This window comes from Elephas maximus, chromosome 17 (assembly GCF_024166365.1).
Source record: "Elephas maximus indicus isolate mEleMax1 chromosome 17, mEleMax1 primary haplotype, whole genome shotgun sequence".
NCBI lineage: Eukaryota > Metazoa > Chordata > Mammalia > Proboscidea > Elephantidae > Elephas > Elephas maximus.
Window position 1 is genome coordinate 17472564 of NC_064835.1, and position 27717 is coordinate 17500280.

A 27717-nucleotide genomic window follows, 5' to 3' on the forward strand; every position below is an offset into this window, starting at 1 on the left:
GCATTTACTGCTATTCACCAAGGTGTCAGGGGGGTTTGGCAGATGGGGTAGGGTGAGGGTCTCATACCATGATCCCTGGAGAGGTAGGGTGGCAGGGGTGGGGGAATTTGTGACATCAATCACCAGGAGGGCACGGGGAGGTGAGGAATGCTCTTCTGGTGACCAGGTTCAAAGGGTGCACTGTGCTCTCAATACTGCTTTCTTGGTGGTATGAGTTTCCCCCATCTCTCTGCTCATTTGTCTCTTTTATAGCTCAAGACAAAATCCAATCTTGTAGATTGAGTCCTGCCCCACTAACACAACTGCTGCCCAACCTCCTTCATTAACAGAAGCAGGATTTACAACATACAGGAAAAATCACACTGTACTAGGAATCATGGCCCAGCCAAATTGATACACACATTTTTGGGGGACATAATTCAATTCATGACGCTGACCGAGCTGCCATCCTACTATTAAATCTTGACACCATTAATTGTTTAGAAAGATTTCTCTTTTCTGGCTGGATTGATTTGGAACATCTCTCAAATATTAATGAGCTCTAAGAATTATTCAGTTTATATCTCCCTTGAAATTATTATTTGTCTGGCCTTGTGGAGTTTCACCCTACACGTATACAGATTGGTGTTTAGTGAAACAATTGAAATAACTCCTTGTGGAAATTTCTGGAGGTTTTTCTCCATAATTCCTTCCTTTCTAGTTCTGTGCCCTCTAGTATCCTAACTGCCTTCGCATATCCAAACTCAGATAGGTATCTCTTCATCACAGTGAGATTACTGTGCTATGCTTGGAATCCTTTCTCTGAATTGTGGTCTGGAGAATGCCTATAACTAGGAAGTCAAAATAATTGTAAGACTCGCTTCATTTTTTTCTCTTCTCTCAGAGATCACACTCCTGGGACACCCTATTGTTCAAAGTCCAAAATAGTTTTTTCAATATCTTTTATGGTTTTCTAGTTGTTTACAGAAAGAGATTAAGTCTGATCTTAGTTATTTCATTGTGGCTACTGTGCAAATCACTTATTTATTTGAGCTTTGATTTCCTTTTTAACTCAGATGTTATTAAGGGTAGTAAAGAATTTTTTAAAATATGTCTCTAAAATACAAGAGAGAGACAAGGTTGTTTATGCTTAAATTGTGCATACTAACTCATCAATCACATGAAAGCACGTTACATGAGGGAAATACAATCCAAAGAAGAAGAATATTATCTGAAAAAGAAAATAATCACACCTTTTCTCCTTCTTTGCTTTTCTCCTTCTTTGAGGGTGAGCTAGGGAGGGACTTAGAGGTGCTTCTTTAAAATTTGTTAAGAAAATTTTTGCTTACTATGAGTAATTGGCATGCTTCCTTCTTTCTAATATACAAATTTATATAATTCACTCTACTGTCATATTTTTGTTTTGGTTACTTAGAAATTCAGACAGATATTAAGACCATACATTGAAACTATTTAAACTTTTATGGTTTATTTGTTTTTCTTTTAGCTGTTTTTCAGTCACTTTTATTATTTATAGCTTCATTATTTTGAATATTTGTTTTTATTTTAATTTTTCAAAATATATAAATCCTAGATATCATACATTCAGTTTAACAACCAAACCTGTTCATTCGAACCCCAGAACGTATCTTGAATCCTTCAACATCTTCCCACCTCTATGGTCAATATTGTAAGTAAAATCATCATCATTTCTTACCAAGATAATTTCAATAACCTCACAGTTGTTCTCCTTGTTTTCACCCTGGCCAATAGTTAATTCTTTCCCAACCCAACTATCCCAACACACACATGCACACACACCTAATTTTTAATCAATAAAATGAGAATTTTTTAAAACAGAAAACAACACATCAGTCTGAGTCGGAATCATTCGACTGCAGTTAGTTTGGTTTTTCCTTTTTTTTTTTTTTTTTTAGTAGCTTCTTTTTGTACTTAAAATTCACCTTCTTACATGATCTGGCATTTGCCTGTCTATCCAAACTCCTTAGTTACCATTTCCTCCTCTTTCATTTTGCTTCAGCCTTAATGCATTCTGTTTCTTGAATACAGTAAAGTTTGTTCCAGCCCTGGTACCTGTGTACTTACACTTCATTCAGGTTTCGGCTCAAATGTTGCTGCTTCAAAGAAATCTATTGAAAGTAGTCCTCAGCCCACTGACAATTACTTATCTCAGTCTTATTTCTTCAAAGCACTTGTCTCTATCTTTAATTATCATGTTCTGTATTACTTGCTACCTCTCCCCCAAAGTAAGCAGAAATCTTGTCTATCTTATTAACAACATTTCAGTGCCTAGAAGAGTGCCTGGGACATAGGGTGCATGATAAGCATATGCTGAATAAGTGAATTAACACATCACATTCCCCATACAGTGCATTATCTTGGATGCTTGTGCAAGAGTTCATTCTTGAAAAAAAATTTTTCTTACGTTTAATGTAAAACATATTATTTGAAGAAAAATAAAAACAAGTAGTTTGCAACCTATGAAGAAAACATCAACTCTAAAGAAACAGAAAGTTGTAAAATACTGCATATATGCTGATTATCTTAGATATTTTGTGCTGCTATTAACAGATATATTGTAAGTCGATGCCTTTAACAAACAAATTTATTTTCTCACAGTTTAGGTACCTAGTAGTCCAACTTCACAGCACTGGCTCTAGGGAAGGCTTTCTCTCTCTGTCGGTTCTGGGGGAAGGTCCTTATTTTTTCAGCTTCTGTTTCCTGGTTCCTTGGAGATTTCCCTACACCTCCACATCAATCTTCTCCCATCTCTGTGTGCTAGTTTACTTGTTTAATCTCTTTTATATCTCAAAAGGGAAACCCAGGTAGCATAGTGGTTAAGAGCTGCAGCTGCTAACCAAAAGGTTGTCAGTTCAAATCCACCAGGCGTTCCTTGGAAACCGTATGGGGCAGTTCTACTCTGTCCTATAGGGTCGCTATGAGTTGAAATCAACTCGATGGCAATGGGTTTGGTTTTTTTATATTTCAAAAGAGACTGGCTCAAGACAACCTGTTCCCAAATAGGATTATAACCACAGGCATAGAGGCTAGGATTTACAACATATATTTTCGGTTCACACAGTTCAATCCATAACACTGGTACACCTGAAAAAAATATGATATTTAGATAAGCTTGTCTAAATATCATCTCCCCATCTAGGTGTTCAATGTCTTATCCTTTGTTCACCAGATACCACATAATGGGACCATATTTGCTTATTGCCTTGCCCAATCATCTTCACTGATTTCTACTTGCATGTAACATTGGCATTTTTATAAGAAACAATAAGAAAAATTCTTCCACATTTACTGTAAAATTTTTGTGGTGATATTACCATCATACTCCACAATATTACTTAGACAAACTTCCAGAAGAAATATGGGTTCTAACTGAGATTGATAAGAGTAAAGATTTATTTCACAAAAAGAATTTGGCATTATTTATTTTCTGATATTACTATGGTACATCATGATTATTTGAATCGACTCGATGGCACTGGGTTTTTATCATGATTATGTTTTTCTTTTTGACCTGGAGTCATGAAACTAGTGATAAAATTTGATATTCAATCACAGCAATGATATTAAACTTTAAATTTGATATATTTGTCACTTCTCACCATCATACTTGTTTTATTTTATTAATCTTATTATGTGTGATTGTGTGTGTGTGTGCGTATACGCACACACACATTCACATGCTCCTGGGTAGTACAAACAGTTTGTACTCAACTATTAACCAAAAGGTTGTTGGTTTGAAACCACTCAGCATTGCCACAGAGGAAAGACCTAGAGATCTGCTTTTGTAAGTTTATAAAAATTGAAAACTCTGTGAAGCACAGCTTTACTGTAAAGCACACAGTGTCACCATGAGTCATAATCGACTCAATAGCAAAGGGTTACATATACATACGTATATATATGCACATACAATTCACTTCAAATTACTTTTAAAGAGGCAAGGTCTAAACACATCCATACAAACATCTGATTATGAATACAAAAATAACTATTAAAAACACATAAACAAATCTTAATAAGGATCATGTTCATTATGAAGATATTTTTCTTCTTAAGAGTTTTGCCAGTGTGTTTTTCACTTCCTTGTTCCTCAGACTATATATCAGGGGGTTCAACATTGGAATCATGGTGGTATAAAACACCGAGGACACTTTCTCCTGGGTGAGTGAACTGTTGGAAGCAGGCTTGAGATACATGGACATAAGGGACCCATAAAATATAAGAACAGCTGTCAGGTGGGAACTGCAGGTGCTAAAGGCTTTGGACTTGCCCTTTTTAGAGTGGATACGGAGGATGCTGGAGAGGATGAAAGCATAGGAAATGATGATTGTTAGGCTGGTGGCCACCATATTAAATCCACCAATGGTGAAAATCAAAAGCTCATCAATGTAAGTGCTGGAACAGGAGAGTTTAATAAGACAGACAATGTCACAGAAATAGTGGCTAATGATGTTTGAGTCACAGAAAGGCAACCTTAATATACAACCTGTATGAATCACAGCATCCATAAAACCTATTGAGAAGACAGCAGCCACCAGCAGAGAGCAGACCTGAGGGGACATGATGACATTATAAAGCAGTGGGCTACAGATGGCAACATAGCGGTCATAGGCCATTGCTACCAACATGTAGCATTCTGAAATGCCAAAAGTACAGGAAAAAAACAGCTGAGTCATGCATCCATTATAGGATATAGTTTTATCTCTGCATAAAAACCCTGCCAGCATTTTGGGGGTAATGACAGAAGAATAGCAGGCATCTATAAAAGACAAATTACTGAGGAAATAATACATGGGCATGTGAAGTTGAGAATTCAACCCAATTATTGAGATCATACCAAGGTTTCCCACCATGGTAACCACGTAGATCCCTAAAAAGAGGCAGAAAAGGGGCAGCTGAAGCTCTGGTTGGTCAGTTAATCCTGAAAGAAGAAACTCAGCTGCTGTGGAAAGGTTTTTCATATGCACTCTTCTCTGAGAAATCTGTGAAAATGAGAGGTGAAGAGTCAATTTAGTCAGGCATACTCCTAGCTTGTCTCCAATTCCACACAGCCCAGAATTGTATAGCTATGAAAACACAGAACCCAGGTTCCCTTGTTGCCTTGGCATAAAGGCTGTGCTTCACTCCTTGGGGGGAAAGGAGAGGATGTTAATAGGCGTTACAGGAAATAAGTAGCCCAGGGTCATATGGGTCACATTCAGAAATGCTCAGCTACATAAGCAGGGTTCTTATCTGAAAGATATCTCACAATTTTCTAGATGATTGCATAACATACAATATTTCCCCAATTTAATTGATGATGGAGCCTCCTTTTTTTCTCCAAGCCTATTGTAGCATTAGTGTGACTCAGAACATAATTTAGAACACCATGTTTTTGTTTTGCGGTTTGTTCTGTTTTTTTAATCTAACCATAAATTGATGTCTAGGTGGGAGTTTATTCTTCTTATACTTCTTCTGAAAAGCTGGATTATGGCAAAAGAGCAGACCTCTGAAAATTTATTCTGCCCCCTGAATCTCTTGTTGTCCTCTGAGCTAATTCTGCCTCTTCTGCCCAGGCCATTGAATGCCCTTCAGAAGGAAGCTCTAGGCAGCCTGCTACTACTGCTGTCGCTTTTGACAATGCCAATGACCCAGATATATATGCTTCTAGTTGGGGGTCCCCACAGAGCACTTCCCGTTTTCTACCCACACCTCTTCTCAGGAGGAAGGCAAAGATGGTGCACACCTCAAAGTCACCTGTCCTGGTTCAACCAAGGTCTTATCTCTGAAATATCTCACCATTTTTCATTCAGTTTTGGACTACACATATAGCCCTCCCTAGACTCTCACATTTGCCTAGAGATTGAGCAAAGCGCTCCTTAGAAATCTGGTTAGTATTTTCTCAACCTGCCTAACCAAGGATCTATGTTTTTCTGTGCTACTCAAGGAGTTGCTTGTGTCTCTTAAGTTCCAATCTATTACTGCCATCTTAGGCCCAGCACACTTCCTTTTGCTACTTGAGTTTCCAAAGATGCAGAGACCTCCTCCTGAAATTCCAAGTCACTCAGTTCAAAACAAAGGAGCTTCATGACATTTAACAGCTGTTCCCCGAGCAGATTTTTAATTCCTACAGAATGCATGTATTCTTTATCTTCTATTTTTCTACCATCCTCGGGAGTGAAGACAGGGGACTTATTTGCAAAAGAGAGGGCCTCCTATTACCCTTTGTCTACTATTGCAATACCTTGGAGTTTTCACTTTCTGTCTTCCATCAACAATTAACATGCACAGATATAGTCTAGTTACAGAGATCACACTGACAGAAAAACCAATGAAATGTTCGAGAAGATTCATATATCCAACTTTTTTTTTTTTTTACTTTAATCTCTCCTGGGTGTCACAGACACACTGACAGTTTTCATCACATATCTAATTCTCCCACATTTTCCCAAATTCCTACTGGGCTATCTTTCAAAGTAAACTCTCTTCCATACTGCCCATGTTCCTTGTTTTACTCCAGGGTCCTGCATCCTTTTGCCCTCTGTTCAAGCCAGTTGTTTTTCTTCCTTGTATTTCCTGGTTCACAAACCATTTCTGCATTTAGGTTCTTGCTACTTGAAGTGTGGTCCATGGAAAAGGAGCATCAGCATTACCTGAGATCTAGTTAGGTCCTACCCCAAACCTATTGAATAAGGATCTGCATTTTAACAAGATCTCCACATGACTGCCAGGCACATTAAAGTATAAGAGTCACTACTTTGGGTTATTCCTTCCTAGAGCTGAAATTGTTTTTCTTCTTTCTTGTTTCCTTCTCTGAAACTCTCCTTTTTCTATGCATAAGACAACATACATAATCATGTAAAGCAATCTCTGAAAACATCTTCCTAAGAAAAGCCTTCTCAGATGTACAATTACACATCTCATTATCTTACTACCTGTATGTGAACTCAGGAATTTCATGACAGGAAAATGTGTATGTCGTATAACTTACTACAATATATCGTATTACGTTTTTTATCCATAATTTTGCAGAAGATAATCAAAAGCAATTGCAGCAGGAAGAAATATAATACTGTTTCTTCATCCACATAAAAATGAGCAATTGTAACCAGTATCTTCTCTATTTAGTGATCTAGTGGTAAGCATCACTACACTAGAGATAAAATTTTAACATGTTTTTTGTCTGACTTCTCAATTGGTATTCCATCTTTACCTGGAGGCTTGTTTTGTGCCAATGCCTTCAGTGCAGCTTGTACTTCTTCCTTTAATACCATTGGTTCTTGATCATATGCTACCTCCTGAAATGGTTGAATATTGACCACTTCTTTTTCATACAGTAACTCCGTGCATTCCTTCCATCTTCTTTTGATATTTCCTGCATCGTTCAATATTTTGCCCATAGAATTCTTCAATATTGCAACTTGAGGCTTGATTTTTTTTTTTTCCACATCTTTTAGCTGGAGACAATGCCTATAGTGTTCTTCCCTTATGTTTTTCTACCTTGAAGTCTTTGCACATTTCATTATATTACTTTACTCGGTCTTCTAGAGCCACCCATTTATAATCTTCTGTTCAGCTCTTTTACTTCATCATTTCTTCCACTCACTTTAGTTGCTGTACATTTAAGAGCAAGTTTCAGAGTCTCTTCTGAAATCCATTATTGTCTTTTCTTTCTTTCTTTCCTGTCTTATTAATGACCTTTTGCTTTCTTTAGGTATGATGTCCTTGGTGTCACCCTACAACTCCTCTGGTCTTCAGTCATTAGTGTTCAGTATGTCAAATTTATTCTTGAGATGGTCTGTAAATTCCGGTGAGATATACCAAAAAACCAAACCCCCTGCCATCGAGTCGACTTTGACTCATAGTGACCCTATAGAACAGAGTAGAACTGCCCCCATAGAGTTTCCAAGGAGTACCTTCCGGGTTCCAATTGCCAACCTTTTTGGTTAGCAGCTGTAGCTCTTAACCACTACGCCACCGGGTGGGATATACTCAAGTCCATATTTTGGCTCTTGTGGACTTGCTTTAATTTTCTTCAGCTTCAACTTGAACTTCCATATGAGCGATTTATGATTTATTTCATGGTTGGCCCCTTTTCTGACTGATGATATCGAGCTTCTCCATCATCTCTTTCCACAGATGTAGTCAATTTGATTCTTGCTTATTTGATTTGGTGATATCCACATCTATTGTCACCGTATATGTTGTTGAAAAATGTATTTGCATTGGATAAGTCATTAGTATTACAAAATTCTATCATGCGATTTCCAGCGGCATTTCTATCACCAAGGCCATATTTTCCAACTACCAATCCTTCTTTTTTATTTCCAACTTTCACGTTCCAATCATCAATGATTATCAATGCATCCAGATTGCATATTTGATCAATATCAAACTGTATAAGTCTCCTCATCTCTGGCATTAGTGGTTGGTGTGTAATTTTAATAATAGTTGTATTAACTGGCCTTCCTTGTAGGTGTATAGATATTATCCTATCACTGATGGTGTACTCCAGGATAGATCTTGCAACAGATGCAGCGCTGGAGGTGCTCACTTATCTATGCTAAGAAATTTGGAAGCCAGCTACCCGGCCAACTGACTGGAAGAAATCCATATTTGTATCCGTTTCAAAGAAAAGTGATCTCACAGGAAGCAGGAATTATCAAACAATATTATTAATATCACACACAAGTAAAACTTTGCTGACAATGATTCAAAAGCAGTTGCAGCAGTACATTGACAGGGAACTTCCAGAAATTCAATCTGGATTCATAAATGGACATGGAATGATAGATATCATTGCTGATGTCAGATGGATCTTGGCTGAAAGTAGAATGCCAGAAAGAGGCTTACTTGTATTTTATTGACTATGCAAAAACATTTGACTCCGTGGATCATAACAAATTATTTATAACACTGCAAACAATGGAAATTCCAGAACACTTACTTGTGCTCATGCCAAAACTGTACATAAGCCAAGAGGCAGTCATTCAAAAAGAACAAAGGGATACCGGGTGGTTTAAAATCAGGAAAGGCATGTGTCAGAGTTGTATCCTTTCGCCATAGTTATTAAATCTGTATGCTGAGCAAATAATTCGAGAATCTGTGCTATATGAAAAAAACAAGGCATCAGGATTGGAGGAAGACTCATTAATGACCTGCAATATGGAGATGACACAACCTTCCTTGCTAAAAGTAAACAGGACCTAAAGCACTTACTGATGAAGATCAAGGCCTTCAGCATGAATTATGCCCCAACATGAAGAAAACAAAAATCCTCATAACTGGACCAATAAGAAACATCATGATAAACAGAGAAAATATTAAAGTTGTCCAGGGTTTCTTTTTACTTAGATTCACAAACAACGCCCATGGATGAAACACTCAAAAAACCAAACAACATATTGCATTGGGCACATGTTGAAAAGCGAGGGTGTCACTTTGAGGACTAAGGCGCACCTGACCCAAGTCATGGTATTTTCAATTGCTTCATATGCATATGCAAGTTGGACCATGAATAATGAAGACTGAAGAAGAACTGATTCCTTTGAATTATTCTGTTGGTGAAGAATACTGAATATACCCTGGACTGCCAGAAGAATAAACAAATCTGTATTGGAAGAACAGCCAGAATGCTTTTTAGAACCGAGCAGAATGAGACTTTATTTCACATACTTTGGACATGTTATTAGGAGGGAGCAGGCTGTGGAGAAGGACATCATGCTTGGCAAAATAGATGGTCAGTAATATAGAGGAAGATCACCAACAAGATGGATTGACACAGTGGCTGTAACGATGGGCTGAAGCATAGCAATGATTGTGAGGCTAGCATAGGACTGGACAATGTTTCATTCTGTTGTACATAGGGTCATTATGAGTCAGATCGAACTTGATAGCACCTAACAGCAACCTGTCTGACAAACTTCCAAAATAATCTACCACACTGACTCAGGTATCAAGCATTTTTAAGTAATTCAAAAGTATAAAAAGGTGTTTTTAAACATTTCAAAGTTCCATACAGTGTTATAAAAACATGACCAGTGGAGATATCTTACAGAGGTAGAATCTAGATCAGTACCGCCCACTAGAAATATGACACAGTCATACATATAATTTAAAATGTTCTGAAAACCCATTTAAAAAATTTAAAACATGTGAAATCAAATTTAACGATATATCTTATTTAGCCGAATATATTCAAAGTATTATCATTTCAAAGTGAAAGAGATATAAAAAGAATTTCAATGAGATATTTTACTTTTTTTATACATGTCTTTGAAATCCAGAATGTTTTTATACATACAGCACATCTCAAATCATACTAGCCATCTTTCAAATGCTCACTAGCACCTTGTGGCTGGTGGGTGCTGTACTGGTCAACACAGGTCTAGAATATAGGTGTGTATATATATATGTATATGTATACATTTTTCTAAATCTGACTTAATTGTTAAATATTAATTGCCCCTTTCTAAAGAAGGAAACCATTAGCACAATTTGGTATAAAGGGCACTAGACCATGGGTGGTAAAATTTAGTTTCAACCCCAGCAGTAACACTTACAGTGCGACATTTGACTCATCATAAAGTTTCTCTGAAAAAAACTTCAAATGATTGCTGTGCAAATTGATGTGACAATAAGTGTGAATACACTTTTCACACTATAAAGATCTACACAAATATATTTGTAGTGTTCTAATTCCTATTTTTTTGTAATTCCTATTTTAAAAGCTGGTGGTTATGAATTCACAGATCAGTCATTAGAGTACTCAGGTAAGGTGAGTGGGTAATGCACACCAGAATCTAAGATGTCCTCATCCTCACTACTTCTGTGACTCAGCAGCTCTGCCAACATGCAGACACTCTAGAGCTCATCTGTATAATCAGTAGGTGATTTTAAAACATGTTTTGATAACCACGCAGTATGAACATCATCACCCTGAAACTCACCTTCCTCTCTCTGAAGACTCTAGATGAATATCTCTTTTTTCTCCTAGCCTGTCACTTTCTGAGTAAAGACAAATTAATTACCCCTTCTTCTTTACCCGTCTGAATAACCACAGCCAACAAGAAGCAGACTCAAATAAATCTGTGGCTTCTATTCTCAGTTCAAGTATTTTAATAGGTCTGAAAATATAAAGACCAGTAATCCCCACAGGATTCTCATCACCTGAGGTTCAGCAGCCTGTTTATTTGTAAAGAGCCATCCCCAAGCTGGCTGGTCATATTCTTTTGTATTTAAGGAAATCTAGTAAAAAAAACAATGTTTTGTTTTTTAGTCATGTAGTGTGGTCATGGTTCCAGGGTAATTCACTTAGTATAGCTCAACATTAGATATATTTAGAAAGCAGTGTTAAAGTTTGGGAATGGGTGAGGCAAAGCGTATCATTTTCACAGAGTGTATTTCAAAATATAGAGGTAGAGTCCAATTACATATTCTTAAGTAATAAATGATGGAATCATTTTATTATTTATGAAATATATTTCGTAGTCTTCGATCTTCATAATTTAGTGTTTCAAGTCCTCTTCCCTTTCAGCAAGCAAGTTTGTGTCATCTGCATATTGCAAGTTGTGAATTAGCCTTATCTTCAATCCACTTCCTGATGCCCAATTCTTCATATAGTCCAGCTTCTCAAATTATTTGCTCAGCATATGGATTAAATAAGTATGGTGAAAGGATACAAGCCTGACTGATACCCACCTTTCCTGATTTTAAACCACATAATATTCCCTTGGAAGCCCTGGTGGTGTATTGGTTAATGGCTTGGCTCTTAACCAAAAGGTTGGCAGTTCAAATCACCAGCCACCCGATAGGGTTCTGTGGGGCAGTTCTAGTCTGTCTTATAGGGTCACTATTGGTCAAAATTAATGCATTGGCAAAGGGCACTATAGATTAGGCATGCAGAAGGAGGATTCAAGTTATTCCTTTTGGGACTTTGCAATCTAGTGAGGCAGTTGTATTGCCCAACAAGTGTCTTGCCCTGACGAACTGTTGAATGAATAAAGTATCATAGACAGTGCTCTGTGTAATATGCAGTAGGTACAGTTTGGCTCAGAGATGGAACAGATCTCTACAGTGAGAAAGACAATCGTTGTGGAAGGGTAGATTTAAAACTGTGCCCTGAAAGTGGGGAGAATTCACTTAAGCTGGGGGGAATACAAGAGATAGTAAAGATGTAGACAAGGACATAAGCTAAGGAACTAAAAGCAGGAAATATAAGGCATATACGCAGGACTTTGGGAATGGCTGAAGTATTTCTTTAATAAAGGCTGCAAATTCCATTTTTCTAGTTGCTAATGATTATGGAAACAAACTGCATCAGAGGTGACCAAGTCTCACCCTCCAGACCCTAGTGGTGACTGTCCAGGATATCTGTCATGAGACTTTCCTGGCACCCTTAAAACAACACAGACATCACAAACTTCCCAGTTTTCAGGGGCAAACAAGTGGATTCAGGTCTGGTTTTGGTGAAAATTGTAACGTTATTTCAGATAATTTCAGAATCTATTATTAAGTGTCTATTATTTTAAGGACTCTGGATTTCTGAAAGTGCAACAAAGGTGAATAAAACATGGTTCTTATCCTAAAACAATTTATTTTCTTGGGTAGAAGTGTCTTTTGCGTCCCTCATAGTCCCATAGTTCTTTGTCCACACTTCCTGTCTTCCTTTTGTGCTGAACTCCACCTTAGCACTTCTATCCCACGTACATATGTGCTGGTCGTCCCTGCTATTTGGGAGCTTATCCAGGGAAGGGACCATTTCTCATCCATAACTGTGTCTCTGGGGCCTGGGACAATGCCTGGCATATAGATGAATTCATTCCTTTCAGTACCCCTCAGGCATCCAATTCAATCAGAATACTTTTTTCTGTCTTGTCTAGAATATCAAGATCTAAAACAGATGAAAATAGGCTAACATAAATGGGTGGATTTTCTTTTACTAGAAAAATACAAAAAGGAATCAATACTGAACCAATAGAAATCAGTCATAAATGGTGAGATTTATGGTATTAGAAAAATACATATTTATGACTCGATGTTTTTACTTATCTTAAAAAAGAAAAAAAAAAAAAACCTTTGCCATTGAGTGGATTCTGACTCATAGGGACCCTACAGTATATATAATCATCTTCACTAATTACACTTGTCCTATTGAAGTCATTGCATTCAGGTCTGCTGGAGTCAAGTATCTGAAGCACAAGACTTCAACTATCATCAACATACCATTGCCAGCCTATGAATTACACATGTTGTAAATAATGTTTAGTAAAATAAATCTCAGACCAGCCTGTTAAGCTCATAGATAGATAGCCAGAGAGAGAGAGAGAGATACATAGATAGATACGTAGATACATAGATAGACAGATTCAAAACCAGTAACAAATCAGCTACCATCATGTAAATTCTGATTCATGGTGATTCCATGTGTTTCAGAGCAGAACTGTGCTCCGTATGGTTTTCAGTGTCTATGATCTTTCAGAAGTACATACTCAGGCCTTTCTTCCAAGGTGCCTCTGATTACTTGCCAAGTACTTAACCATTTTCACCACTCAGGAACTCCCAGATAGAGAAAGAGAAAGAGAGAGAGAGAGGGAAATAAAGGTATATGGACGTATAGACATACAGATATATAAATATATATCATTGCCTCATCTTACCATTTATTTTTATTTTTTATTGTGCAGTAAGTGAAAATTTAAAGCTCGAGTTAGTAACTCATACAAAAATATTTACACACATTGTTATGTGACCCTAGTTTATCTCTCTATAATGTGACAGCACATTCTTCCTTTCCACACCGGATTTCCCTCTCCATTCAAACAGCTCCTGTACCTCTCTGCCTTCTCCTCTCACCTCCAGACAGGAACTGCCAATTTATTCTCATGTATTTTTTTTTTATCTACTTGAACTCTTCCCGAATATCATTTTGTGTCTTATAGTTCAGTCTAATCTTTGTCTGAAGAGTTGGCTTTGGGAATGGTTTTAATTCTGGGTTAACAGAGAGTCTGGGGGACATGTCTTCCAGGGTTCTTCCAGTCTCAGTCAGACCTTTAAGTCTGATCTTCCTATGTGAATTTGAGTTCTGCACCTCACTTTTCTCCTGCTCTGTAAGGGACTCTCTGTTGTGTTCCCTGTCAGGGTGGTCATTGGTGGTAGTCAGGCGCTATCTAGTGCTTCTGGTCTCAGGATGACGGAGTCTCTGGTTCATGTGGCTCTTTCTGTCTCCTGGGCTCATATTTTCCTTGTGTCTTTGGTGTTCTTCCTTCTGCTTTGCTCCAGGTAGGTTGGGACAAATTGATCCATCTTACATGGCTGCTTGCTAGCTTTTAAGATCTCAGACACCACTCACCAAAGTGGATGCAGAACATTTATTAATAAACTCTGTTATGCCAATTGACCTAGAAAACCAAAAAAAAAACAAACCCATTGCCATCGAGTCGATTCTGACTCATAACTGACCTAGATGTCCCTGGAAACCATGGTTCTCAGACCCCTACCCCTGCTACTCTGTCCCTCTAAGTGTGTGGTTGTATTCAGGAAACTTCTTAGCTTTTGATTTGGTGCAGTTGTGCTGACTGCCCCTGTATTGTGTGTTGTCCTTCCCTTCACCTAAGATAATTCTTTTCTACTATCTTCTTAGCAAATACCCCTCTCCTTCCCTTCCCACACTCATAACCGTGAAAGAGTGTTTTCTTCTGTGTTTATACTTTTTCTTGAGTTCTTTTTTTTAAATAATTTTTACTGTGTTTTATTTCTTTGAATTGCCGTATCTTCCTCTCCATGTGGAAGGCGTATGATTACATTTCTTAGTCCCTCTTTATTATTTTAATGTTGCCTTCTTTTATATAATAACATTGCCGTTACCCTGTGTTGGGCTTATTTATTTATTTTTTTAATCTTGCTTTGTTTTTTTGGATTTTCCTGTCTGGGTTGACTTCTGCTTGCTCTGCCCAGTGTTCTTATATTATTGATTTTCTAATCAAAGAACTCCCTTTAGTATTTCTTGTAGTTTTGGTTTGGTTTTTTACAAATTCCCTCAACCTGAGTTTATCTGGAAATGTCTTAATTTTACCTTCGTATTTAAGAGACAGTTTTGATGGATATATGATTCTTGGCAGGCAATTTTTTCCTTCAGTTTTTAAATACGTCATCCCATTGCCTTCTTGCCTGCCTGGTTTCTGCCGAGTAGTCTGAGCTTATTCTTATTGGCTCTCCTTTGTAGGTGACTTTTCGTTTACCCCTCGCTGCTCTTATAATTCTCTCTTTATCTTTGGTTTTGGCAAGTTTGATTATACTATGTCTTGGTGACTTTCTTTTAAGATCTACCTTATGTGGAGTTCGATGAGCATCTTGGGTAGATATCTTCTCATCTTTCACAATATCAGAGAGGTTTTCTGCCAACAAATCTTCAACAATTTTCTCTGTATTTTCTGTTATCCATCCCTGTTCTGGTACTCCAATCACTTAAAGGTTATTTCTTTTGATAGAGTCCCACATGATTCTTAAGTTTTCTCCATTTTTTTTTAATTCTTTTATCTGATTTTTCTTCAAATATATTAGTGCCAAGTGATTTATTTTTGAATTCAGAAATTCTGCCTTCTACTTGCTCAATTCTGCTCCTCTGACTTTCTATTGAGTTATCTAATTCTGTAATTTTGTTGTTAATCTTCTGAATTTCTGATTGCTGTCTGTCTATGGATTTTTCCAGCTTATTAAACTTTTCATTATGTTCCTGAATAATCTTTCTGATTTCTTCAGTTGCTTTATCTGTGTGTTCCTTGGCTTGTTCTGTGTATTGCCTCATTTCCTTCCTGATGTCTTGAAGGGTTCTGTATATTAAACTGTTGTATTCTGCATCTGGTAATTCCAGGAATGCACTTTCATATAGAAGATCCCTGGATTCTTTGTTTTGAGAGCCTGTTGAGGTGATCATGGTCTGTTGCTTTATACGACTTGATATTGACTGTTGTCTCTGAGCCATCTATAAGTTATTGTATTAGTTTATGCTTGCTTACTGTGTTGTAGCTGCTTGCTTTTTTGTTTTGTTTTGGTATACCCCTATGGGTTGCTTGAGTGAGCTAGCTTGATTTTTCTCACCTTTGGAGCTCTGGTGTCCTGTCCCCAGCTGGCTAGAGCTGTTATCAGATATATCCGTCTAGGAGTCCATTCAGTTTTCTTGTATGAATTCCACTCAGGTTTCCAGGTAGCTGATATCAAGTGTGTGGTACAGGCTCTATCCTACAGTCTTAGAAGGGCAGGGGTAATTGGCATATATACCCATATCTGATTGCAGCAGGGGGTCACGCTCTGAACAAGGCAGGGGGCTGAGAACCGACCCCCAAGTGTCTCTGAGGAAAACACATCCCTGTTCCCTAGAGCATGCAGGTGGGTGGGTTCTGCAGAAGGACCATGGGCACCCAAAGTTTTTGGTTGTAAGGACTGGGAGGTACCAGTTATCTTTGGACCCCTGTTGCAGGTGGCTGGGTGACCTGAATGGAGCTACCAGGCCTTAGGTCCCTGAAGTGGGTAGGTGAGGACCTTTTTTAATAGGCAAAGCAATGTCAAACGTCAAACACTCACCTCTCCACTGCACCACTGAAATGGTTGAAGTTTGCCAACAAGGGTCTATTCTCCCGAAATAGGCCCACACAGGTCTATGTAGAAGGGAAAGGTGCTCAAGGTCCACGGATGGTTTATGCCTGGACAAGAGCCGCTTCTGTCCTGAGCTTCTCCAGTTAATGGAGCTAGCAAATTATCTTTTCCCCCTAGTTGCAAATTTTTTCCTTCCCCAAGGCTGGGAGGATGGCTCTAGGTGCTCACCAGAGTCTATCTCAGGCCCAGGGATTCAGCCTTGGGGGTGGGAGGGGCACGGTAAAATATACACAAGTACTTAGCTTTTGCCGAGAGTGCCACTTTCCTCCGGTTTTGGAGGTGTGAGTGGGCTGTGTGGCTGGCTGCTTCTCCCTGAGGAAACTGTGGCCCAATGTTAGTACCAGCCCGCGGCCATCGCCACTGCCACTCCAGGAATGGTGCCTGATGGCTCCCCGAGACTCAGGTCTGGCAATTCCTCTCCACTTCTGAACGGCCTCTTCCTCCCCCTGCCCCTCAGTTCATCATCTAAGCTTGCCTTTGATGCTCTGGGCTCCCAGCTTGTCACAAATATACTCATTTCACTTGCATTTTGGGTCTTTGTTATAAAGAGGCCTCGATGGAAGCGTCTGCCTATTCCGCCATCTTGGCTCCGCCCCCTCTTGAATTCTTACAATAGTGGTCTCATACAATATTTATCCCTTTACAAATGAATAATTTCACTCAGCATAATGCCTTCTAGATTCATCATATTATGAGATGTTTTTTAGATTCATCATTGTTCATCGTTGCATAGTATTCCATTGTGTGAATATACCATTATTTGTTTATCCATTCATCTCTTGATGGGCACCTATGTTGTTTGTATCTTTTTGCTACTGTGAACAGTGCTGCAATGAACATTGGGGTGCATATATCTATTTGTGTGACAGCTCTTATTTCTCTAGGATATATTCCAAGGAGTGAGATCGCTGGATCATATGGCACTTCTATTTCTAAATTGTTAAGGAAGCACCAGATCTATTTTCAAAGTGGTTGTACTGTTTTACATTCCCACCAGCAGTGTATAAGTGTTCCAGTTTCTCCACATCCTCTTCAACAATTATTTTATGTTTTTGGGATTAATGTTAGCCTTGTTGGGGTGAGATGACATCTCATTGTAGTTTTCATTTGCATTTCTCTGATGGCTAAATCTCATGAACATTTCTTCATATATTTGTTAGCACCTGAATATTTTCTTTAATGAAGTGCCTGTTCATATTCTTTGCATATTTTTTTATTGGGTTATTTGTTTTTTTGTTGTTGAGGTATTTCAGTATCTTGTAAATTTTAGAGATTATACCCTGATTAGACATGTAGTAGACAAAAATTTATTCCCAGCCTGTAGGTTGTTTTTTAATCTTTTAGTGAAGTCTTTGGAAGAGCATAAGTGTTTGATTTTTAGGAGCTCTCTGTTGTCTAGTTTCTCTTCCGGTGTTTGTACATTGTTAGTTATGTTTTTGTTCTGCTTATGCCATGTATTAAGGCTCCTAGCATTGTCCCTATTTTTTCTTCCATGATCTTTATCCTTTTAGATTTTATATTTAGTTCTTTGATACGTTTGAGTTAGTTTTTGTGCATGGTGTGAGGTATGGTTCTTGTTTCATTTTTTTGCAGATAGATATTCAGTTACGCCAGCATCATGTGCTAAAGGGACTCTCTTGTCCCCATTTAATGGACTTTGGGCCTTTGCCAAAATCAGGTGCTCATAGGTGGGTGAATTTACAACTGGATTTTCAATTGTGTTCCATTGGTCTATGTATCTGTTGTTGTACCAGTACCGGCCTGTTCTCACTACCATAGAGGTATAATAGGTTCTAAAATCAGGTAGTGTGAGGCCTCCCACTTTGTTCTTCTTCTTCAGTAATGCTTTACTGGGTGGTGGCACAGAATAGAGAATTTTTAATCAATTATGAAAAAATATTATAAAGCCAGTTAAGCTACTATAAAACCAGGAGAGAAAGAAAGGTGAGGTGAGGTTTTATTTTGTTTTGTTTTAATTTTTAACTCCTTAGCTAAGTGCTTCTGAGACTTTTAGCTGGGGCTTTTAGGTTTGGGAATAACCTCAGGACCCATACACCACCACCTATCAATCTCATTATCAACACAAGTACTATTACTGGTGCCAGGAAAGAGCCTCTCACCACAGTGCAGTTCCCTGGCAGACTGCCACCACTGTTCGAGAATGGGTGACTTCCCTAGGCAACTCTGGCCTTCATTGTCAGTCTACCGGACACAGCTGCTTTAGCACTAATGGTGCCAAGGCTAAGTGGAGTAAGACACCTTGTCTACATTTTGCCTTATGTGTTATACTTTGCTAGATGTTTACCCAAGAAATGCTAATATTACTCAATGTCTTATAAAGATTTCTACTAAAATTAAGTTTTTGTTTTCAATTCCCCTGAGGAGCATGAGAATGCAAAGGTGGTAGGCCCAGAGGCAAATCTAATTTATCATGCAGTTCTCAGATTTCAAACAGCTATTAGGTGGGATATAACTTACTTTACCGGGTCAAGCTCATCAAACTAAGTTCCAGCTTCCTCTCCATTTGTATTCTTCAAGAATACCTGGGCTTGATGAAAATTAAATCTTAAAGATGGCTCCCACTATATTACCTGATATGTCCAGATACGTCTGATCTGCCCAAACGCACAGCAACACATTCAGACAAATGTATGCACACTTACATACATATATAAATACAAGCACCTCAGCAGCCAAGAGTATGGAACACAGAAGGAAAAAAAAAAAAAAAAGGCAAAAGGAATCAATATTTCTTGAATACTGACCTGTTTTAAAAACTTCGTCTAATGTGTTAAGATCTTGGTTCCTAAGCAAAAGATTTGCAGTTCAAATCAACAAGCTGCTCCTGGAAACTCTATGGGGCAGTTCAACTCTGTCCTATAGGGTCACTATGAGTCAGAATCAACTCGACAGCAATGGGTATTAACAGTAACTCAGTGAGGTAGATATTTAGCTCCATTTAAAAGATAAGAATACTGGATCTCAGAGTGATTAAGATCTTGATTGAGACCAAGCAGCCGGTAAATGACAGAGACAGAATCAAACCCAGGAATGCTTCACACCAGAGCCCATGCCATGCTGCCCCAAGAGGAAAGCGTGCCTTAGCTGTATGTCCCTTGGGCCAGAATCAGGGATACACAGGTCTTAATAATGAGGGCTATCAGAGTATGGTCTTTCAACCTCAAGCTGAAGAGTATTTCTGGTGGAGAAGTTAGAACCCATTCTTTCACTTCAAAGAAATGAAATCAAGTATCCAGGAGAGAGTTCCAGAAACAATAGAATTAGAGTCTTGCTCATGAAATTCCAGTCCTGGGAGACAAAGGCTCCTAAGTTTGTCAAAACTTTTTGGCTTTCTTGTCCATTGAATTGTTTGGATCATGGAAGTACCTAATCAAGTTGCTAAGTAGCATAGACATTGATTTAGGTTAATAATTATCCCATTTCCTTTATGGTCTCTAGGGCTCAGGTTATTTAGAAAAAGTTTTAATTGCCCCAGATGGGACTAATTTCAATTATTTTCAAATGAATTCTGCAATCATTAATGAAAATATATTATACTTTCTACTTTCCAAGGTACCCTCAAAAGGGAAAATATTTGTACATGCATATACAGCCCCACGTGAATTTTAAATTATCCAGGACCCGTCATGGTTTTCTGACATAAAGTTCACATGATACATGATTCGTACTGTACATTTCTTTTGTAGACCTTACTAATCTGATAGGTAAATATATGGAGCAGATATTCAGAAAAAAAGAGAGAGATAGAGAAAATGCATGCTTTCTCATTTTGAAGACCTATAAAGATCCATTTCTGCTGTCTACTAGCTGTGTGGCCATTGTGCACGTTTTCTAACCTCTCTAAGCCAAGACTTCACTATTCATTAAAAAAAAAGTCTCTGTTGAGTTGATTCAGACTAATGGTGACCCCAAGCATGCCAGAGTAGAACTATGCTCCATAGGGTTTCCAATAGCTGATTTTCCAGAAGTAGATCACCAAGCCTTTCTTCTGAGATGCTTTGGGTGTATCAAATCACCAACCTTTTGCTTAGGCTGCGTTAACAGTTCATACCATCCAGGAACTCCTTCTTTATTAATAAGATGGATATAATACTAGCAATATTCTATCTAAATACAAAGGATATTTTTGAAGGGCAAACAAGAAAACATACACAGAAAACAATGTATAAAATATAAAGGGATTTGTATATGCTTGCTGCTATTAATAGCATTTATCGTGTATTGTAAGAATCGTACGGTGGGGCGTCAGAGGTCCTCCTCTAACTTCACAAAGGAGAAAGAGAATCATCATTAACTTCAGCCCAGGGCTGATTCCTATGAGGTGAAGGTCAGGCATACTTACTCTTTCCAAACTTTTCACCAGTTCTGACACCAACTGTCCCTCCCACAGCACTCTCTGCTTCTCTGCTGGGCTAGATAATTCATTGCAATGGCCACACAGAACTCAAAGACCATACTCATAGTTATGAAGTTTATTAGGGATGTAACAGGGTACAATTCAGGATCAGGAAAAACTCAGGGTGGAGTGCCTTGGTCAAGACAGCTTGTTGGCCATGCCCATCAACAGGCCTCTCCCTGGCCCTCTGCCTTTTGGGCCTCTTGGGCAGGCCTGGCCTCTGTCTTGACTTGGCAAATATTACAAAGCTCTTTAGCTCTCCGACTAGTGCCCAGAGACACCCCACATCACCAGGAAGCCTTCTGCCCGAAGGCACTCAGTTCTCTCACTTCAGGGGATGCATGCCCACTGCAACCAACCTGGTCCGTGCACTGGGAAGGCAGCTGTGTGGCTTCATGCCTGTCTTGTGGTTCTGCTGCCACTGTTTCTCTGTCAAAACTTCTCGCTGTCATGTACCATTTCCAGCGTTACAGCTTTCTCTCTTTCTCTCTCTCTCTGTCTCCTGGGTCTAGAAAGTTCTTAGTACAGGGATCCCGAGTCCAAAGGATGTGCTCTGCTTCCATCTTTTCTTGGTGGTAGTGATTTCCCCCTCTGCTCTGGGATTGGGTATGTTTTAAGCCAAGCAAGATGACAAAACTGACCAATCCTCTCATTGGGATTCCATACATCTTATTTGCATTGTCCCACCCTCACAGGGTTTCATGCACCTTATTTACATTATTAGCAAACTGTTCAAACCCCTTGGTGGGTGTCAAGCCCCTTACTTGCATATCACCCCCAATTATTGTGTGGAAGTCACAAAGACTATGGCTAGAAGGGTCATATTAGGTAATTCACTGCACCACAGGTATCTTCAGGAAATGAAGCAACCAGCTCTGTGAACCATCTAACCCTCTAACATCTCATTTTTCAAGAGGGGGTGGTAAGATGATCAGTAGAAATAAACTATATATGACAGGGTAATATTATCACATACATTTGCATATCAACACAATAGACTATTATGCATTCATTAGAAATACAATTTTAAATATTGTTTCAAAATGCTTGGAAACTGGTGGCAAAGTGGTTAAAACCTACGGCTGCTAACCAAAAGGCTGGCAGTTTGAATTTACCAGGTGCTTCATGGAAACCCCGTGGAGCAGTTCTACTCTGTGCTATAGGGTCGCTGAGAGGAGTTGGAGTCGACTTGACGGCAATGGGTTTTTTTTTTGTTTGTTTGTTTTGTTTTCAAAATGCTTATATTATTAGTACAAAAAAAGACTACACATTCATATTCATACATACATATGAATTGTGTTGTTACAACCATGTAGAACACGTGTGCACGTAAACAGAAACTGGAATGTAACATGCAGAAGAAAATCAGTTGCTTTTTCCCTTTCTTTTAATAAGTTTAATCTCTTTTAGTTTCTTCATATTTATACTTCTCTTTTTCTTCTATAGATGTATTTTATTATCTTTGTCAGTTGCTGGCTAATCAGAGACAAAAATGTTTCTTTCCAAGATGTAAGCAGTAAGATGGGCAGAAAGAACCCAAAACTCATTATAGTACAAGGGTGTGGTTAGTGAGGGCTTTATCACCACTGGGGCCTCATCTATATTTCATTTGGAGAAATAACTTGGGAAGGAAAGCCCTGAGTTTCTCAGTTCTCAAGAGAACCAAAAAACAGAGTAGGAAACAGGGCTGTTATGGATTGAATTGTGTCTCCCAAAAATTTGTGTTGTAAATCCTTTGGTTATAATTTCATTTGGGAATAGGTTGTCTTTGTTTTGTTAATGAAAAAGGTATAGTGTAGAGTGTGCCTTGAGTGAATCTCTTACAAGATATGAAAGGAGGAGGTTATAGAAGCAGAGATGGAAGAAGAGAGATGCCAAGACACATGAAGATCATCCAGGAGCAGAAGTTCAGAATAGACAAGGACCTTCCTCCAGAGCCGACAGAGAAAGAAAGCCTTCTCCTAGAGCTGGTGCCCTGAATTCAGACTTCTAGCCTCCTAAACTGTGAGAAAATAAGTTTCTGTTTGTTAAAGCCACCCACTTGTGAAATAACTGAGGGAAGGAAAATCAAACTGGGTAGAACATAAATCGCTCTGGTGACTATTTAAGTACCAGATCATATTCCTGGGAGGGGCAGAAACATGAAGACTCTAAACTGCTAAGGCATCCTTAACAATATCATTAGTAACACATGCAAGTAAAATTTTGCTGAAGATCATTCAAAAGTAGTTGCAGCAGTACATCGACAGGGAACTGCCAGAAATGCATGCCAGATTCTGAAGAGGACATGGAACCAGGGATATTATTGCTGATGTCAGATGGATCCTAGGAGAAAGTAGGGAATACCAGAAAGATGTTGTCTGTGTTTTATTAACTATGCAAAGGCATTCAACCATGTGGATCATAACAAACTATGGTTTGTGAAGGTTGGGAATTCAAGACCACTTAATTGTGTTCATGAGGAACTTGTACATACACAAAGAAGCAGTTGTTGAAAGAGAACAAGGGCATACAGAGTGCTATAAAATCAGGAAAGGTGTTTGCCAGGGTTGTATACTTTCACCATACTTATTCAATCTGTATGCTCAAATAAAGAGCAAATAATCAGAGAAGCTAGACTATAAGAAGAATGGCAGCAGGATTGGGGGGAACTCATTAACAACCTAAGTTATACAGATGACACAACCCTGTTTGCTGAAAGTGATGAAAACTTGAAGTACTTACTGAAGAAAATCAAATACTACAGCCTTCAGTATGGATTACACCTCAGCTTGAAAACAAAAATCCTCAGCACTAGACAGATAAGCAACACCATGATAAACAGAGAAGATATTGAAGTTGTTAAGGATTTCATTTTACTTGGATCCACAATCAACGCCCATGGAATTGGCAGTCAAGAAATCAAAGGATGCATTGCATTGGGCAAATCTGCTGCAAAAGACTTTTTAAAGTGTTAAAAAGTAAAGATGTCACTTTAAGGATTAAGGTGCACCTGAACCAAGCCGTGTTGTATTCAATCACCTCATATGCATGTGAAATCTGGTCAGTAAATAAGGAATACTGATGAAGAATTGATGCCTTTTATTTAAAGAGTTGGCAAAGAATATTGAATAGACCACTGACTGCCAAATGAACCAAGAAATCTGTCTTGGAAAAAGTACAGCCAGAATGCTCCTTAGGAGCAAGGATGGCGAGACTTCGTTTCATATACTTTGGATGTTATCAGGAAAGACAAGTCACTGGAGGAGGATATCATGCTTGGCAAAGTAGAAGGTCAGTGAAAAAAGGGGAAGTCCTTCAATGAGGTGGATTGACACAGTGACTGCAACAATGGGCTCAAGCATAACAATGATTGTGAGGGTGGCACAGGGCAATCTTTCATTCTGTTGTACTGATATGAGTTGGAACTGACTTGACAGCACCTAACAACAACAGCAAGTCCTCCTTCCAATTTTTCTAACACATTTGTCACAGTTAAAGAAGACTAAGACTTCTCTTTGGACTACTCAACCCAGGAGAGAACTGAAAGGGACATTTAAACATCCCTGTGGAGTCCTGATCACTCAGTGGCTAAAAGCTCAGCTACATACCAAAAGGTCAGCAGTTTGAATCCACCAGCTACCCCTTGGCAGCCTTATGGGGTAGTCTTACTCTGTCCTATAGGAGTCAGAATCGACTATGAGTCAGAATCGACTTGACAGCAATGGATTTGGTTTTTTGTTTTTTTTTTTCTTGATGCCAGAGCGGATGATATCTGAGACAGACAGCTGATGTCAAAGTCATGTTAATTTCATAAATAGATTGATAACTTCCTATATCTAGTTTCTGAAATACTTTATAAAGTCAACTCTGAGACTTATCCTAGCAAAACTATTATATTTCAAATATAAAGATAAAATCTTCAAGGCCTTCAGGCAAAAAGATCAAATAATTTAAAGACAAAATAATTAGACAAGGCATCAGACATTTTAAAACCAACATGTGATCCAAATATTTTATATTCAGCCAAGATGTCCTTCAAAGATCAAGACTGTGAAAAAAAAAAATGTTCAACATATATGAACTTAAGGAGTTCTAAATTCATCAGCAAAGGGATCAGTGGTGAACATTTCACAATATATAAATGTAAGACTGAAACAAAGGTGAGAGTGAAGATGGGAGACTAATGTATAAATGTCATGTACTCTGATACAAGAGAACCAGTGCAATTAGGAAATGGGAGAAGAAAGAAGAGGCTAAATAGTAAAAGCTCACGTTGTATAGTCTAAAAATTAAATAGCTCAAAATATTCACCTCTTTCTAATTTAACACATTAATAAGATTATTTGACAATTACTTAAAAGGAAAAAATACCACATAATAGGTGTATTATGTCATTACTAGCAGAGATAGAAAAGATCCAAAGATAAACTTTAATGTCTTCTATCTCAAGGGCAAACTCAACTGTGTCTCTATGACCTCTTAATTCCATCAAGTCTAAATTATTCTTTCATTCAACAAATATAATGTACCAGTATGGCTATCTTTAAAGAAGAATTTACTTATACAATAACTATGAGTATATATTAAACAGTAGTTTAATAATCAAGAAAGAAATAATTTTCATAAACTTACATTCCTATTATAAAACTCAGAAGTTTTCCTAATTGGTTACTTTTCTAAACCTAAAAGACTTGCTTTCTTTTTTAATCTGAAAAAAATCTATCCTTAAATGCTCAGTTAAATGTTACTAAACTTGTATTACTAAAAACTAGTTCCAAGCTGTCCCCAACAAAATTCTTGTCCCCACAAAATTTTGATTTTGCTTTTATTATAGTCTTTATAGAGGTCTAGTGAAATTTACCATTTGCAATTTTTCTAATCATTATTAGACTATCAGTTTATTATGGGTTGAATGTGTCCTCCCAAAATATGTGTTGGAATCCTAACTCCTATTCCTATTGATGCAATCCTCTTTGGAAATAGGGTTTTCTTTGTTATGTTAATAAGGCCATGCCATTGTAGACTGTGCCCTAACCTTAATCATTTCCGAGTTATAAAAAGAACAGATTAGGCAGACATAGGTACATCATGGGGAAGACAGATGTCATGTGAGGATCACCAAGAACCAAAGAACACCCAGGGCACCAACAAGGAAGGAATCAACTGGTAAAGACTCTGATTTGGACTTTTAGCCTCCAGAACTGTGAGAAAATAAACTTTTATTTTTTAAAGCCACCCACTTATGCTATTTCTGTTATGGCAGCAGTAGATGACTAAGGCAAGGTTTTATTTCTCCTGTACCTAGTAGAATACCTGGCACATAGCAAGTGTTCAAGATTATATCTAATCTCACCTTTATGGGGGAATTTAGCTAACCCACACCTGAAAAGAATAGTCTCTGATTACCAGGGTGCATACTGGAGTATGAAATAGCCAACCGAGTGTTGCGAGGATTCCGAACTGGATTTATTGCACCTCTGGGTCAGCTGTAAAATTAGCTATACCACCATTTAAAAAAGTTGGTGGTGTTTCTATTTTAGAAAACTAGGCCTCCCATTTCTGGGCTTCTGTATATTCTACTCCACCTTCTGCCTCCCTTCCACCTCAGCTTCTTTCCCTAATCATACTCAAATCTTCCCAACACTCTTCTTTCTTCAAATCCAATACTTCTAAAACTTTAACATAAATCAGAATAACTCAGAGAAATTGTTAAAAATCTGTATTTCTAGACCTTGACTCCAGAAAATGATTGCAGTATTATAGGGTACTCCCAAAAATTCTTCCCTAAGAGTCAATTCCGACTCATAGCTACCCTATCAGACAGAGTAGAACTGCCCCACCGAGTTTCCAAGGAGCAGTGGGTGGGCCTTTTGGTTACCAAAAGTTTGGTTAGCAGCCGAACTCTTAACCACTGCTCCACCAGGGCTCCTTGTTATAGGGCATAAGTATTTTCAAGAAATAAGCCAGGTGATTCTGGTGTAAGTTTTCTACGGACCACATTTTTGGGAAGAAAAAGTTTCCAAATCTGCTATTAAGTAATAATTTAACAAACCATCATTAATTAATAAGGGATAAAATTTAATCAAATGTTGAGATGTCAGGAATACACTTAAAAGAGGAAAACAGAAATGAAGCAAGCAGCGGTGTTGTAAAGTGATGAGAAGGAATCTTCTGAAGGACGAATGAGACAAGAGCTGACTGAGAGGTAGGTATAGCTTGGAAGACTAACAATGCACATGAACACACATTGGTCCTGTCAGCTGAGGAGAAATTTACAAGATTAAAATGACCCACGTCAGTGAAAGGATTCAGAAAGAGGCTGATAAACACAGATTTATGATCAGCCCTGGCAGAAGTGACTCAACTTCCAGAAGGGAGAGAGAGGGTTTTGATGATTCCATATAGATTTAGGATAAAAAACCAGTGAAGTAATGCTGTGAGGGAGTGTTTACTGGAGATTGATAAAGTAAGTAGGGACTTGTATGTGATCATAGATGTATAACTAGTCAGTGGTTAGAAATAAAGCAAGTTTAGTCTTTGATGCTTTATCCAAATAGAATTATTCAATTTCAGTGTGCTTTTTTTTTTTTTTTTTTTTTGTAGACCCAGGATTCCTTGTGATAGAACTTGAAGGGCAAAGGAAAACAAGCTTCTGTGGCCCATTC

General features: G+C 38.2%; 1 protein-coding gene across 1 annotated transcript; it reads right to left on the reverse strand.

Annotated features, from left to right (window-relative positions):
* Positions 1-4052: 4052 nt before the first annotated feature.
* On the reverse strand, positions 4053-21522 carry LOC126060982 (olfactory receptor 8D4-like). Its single transcript, XM_049857384.1, has 2 exons — positions 21430-21522; positions 4053-5003 (listed from the first exon to the last, which is right to left on the reverse strand). Exons 1-2 carry the CDS (start codon positions 21520-21522, stop codon positions 4053-4055), a joined length of 1044 nt encoding a protein of 347 aa, XP_049713341.1.
* Positions 21523-27717: the final 6195 nt, after the last annotated feature.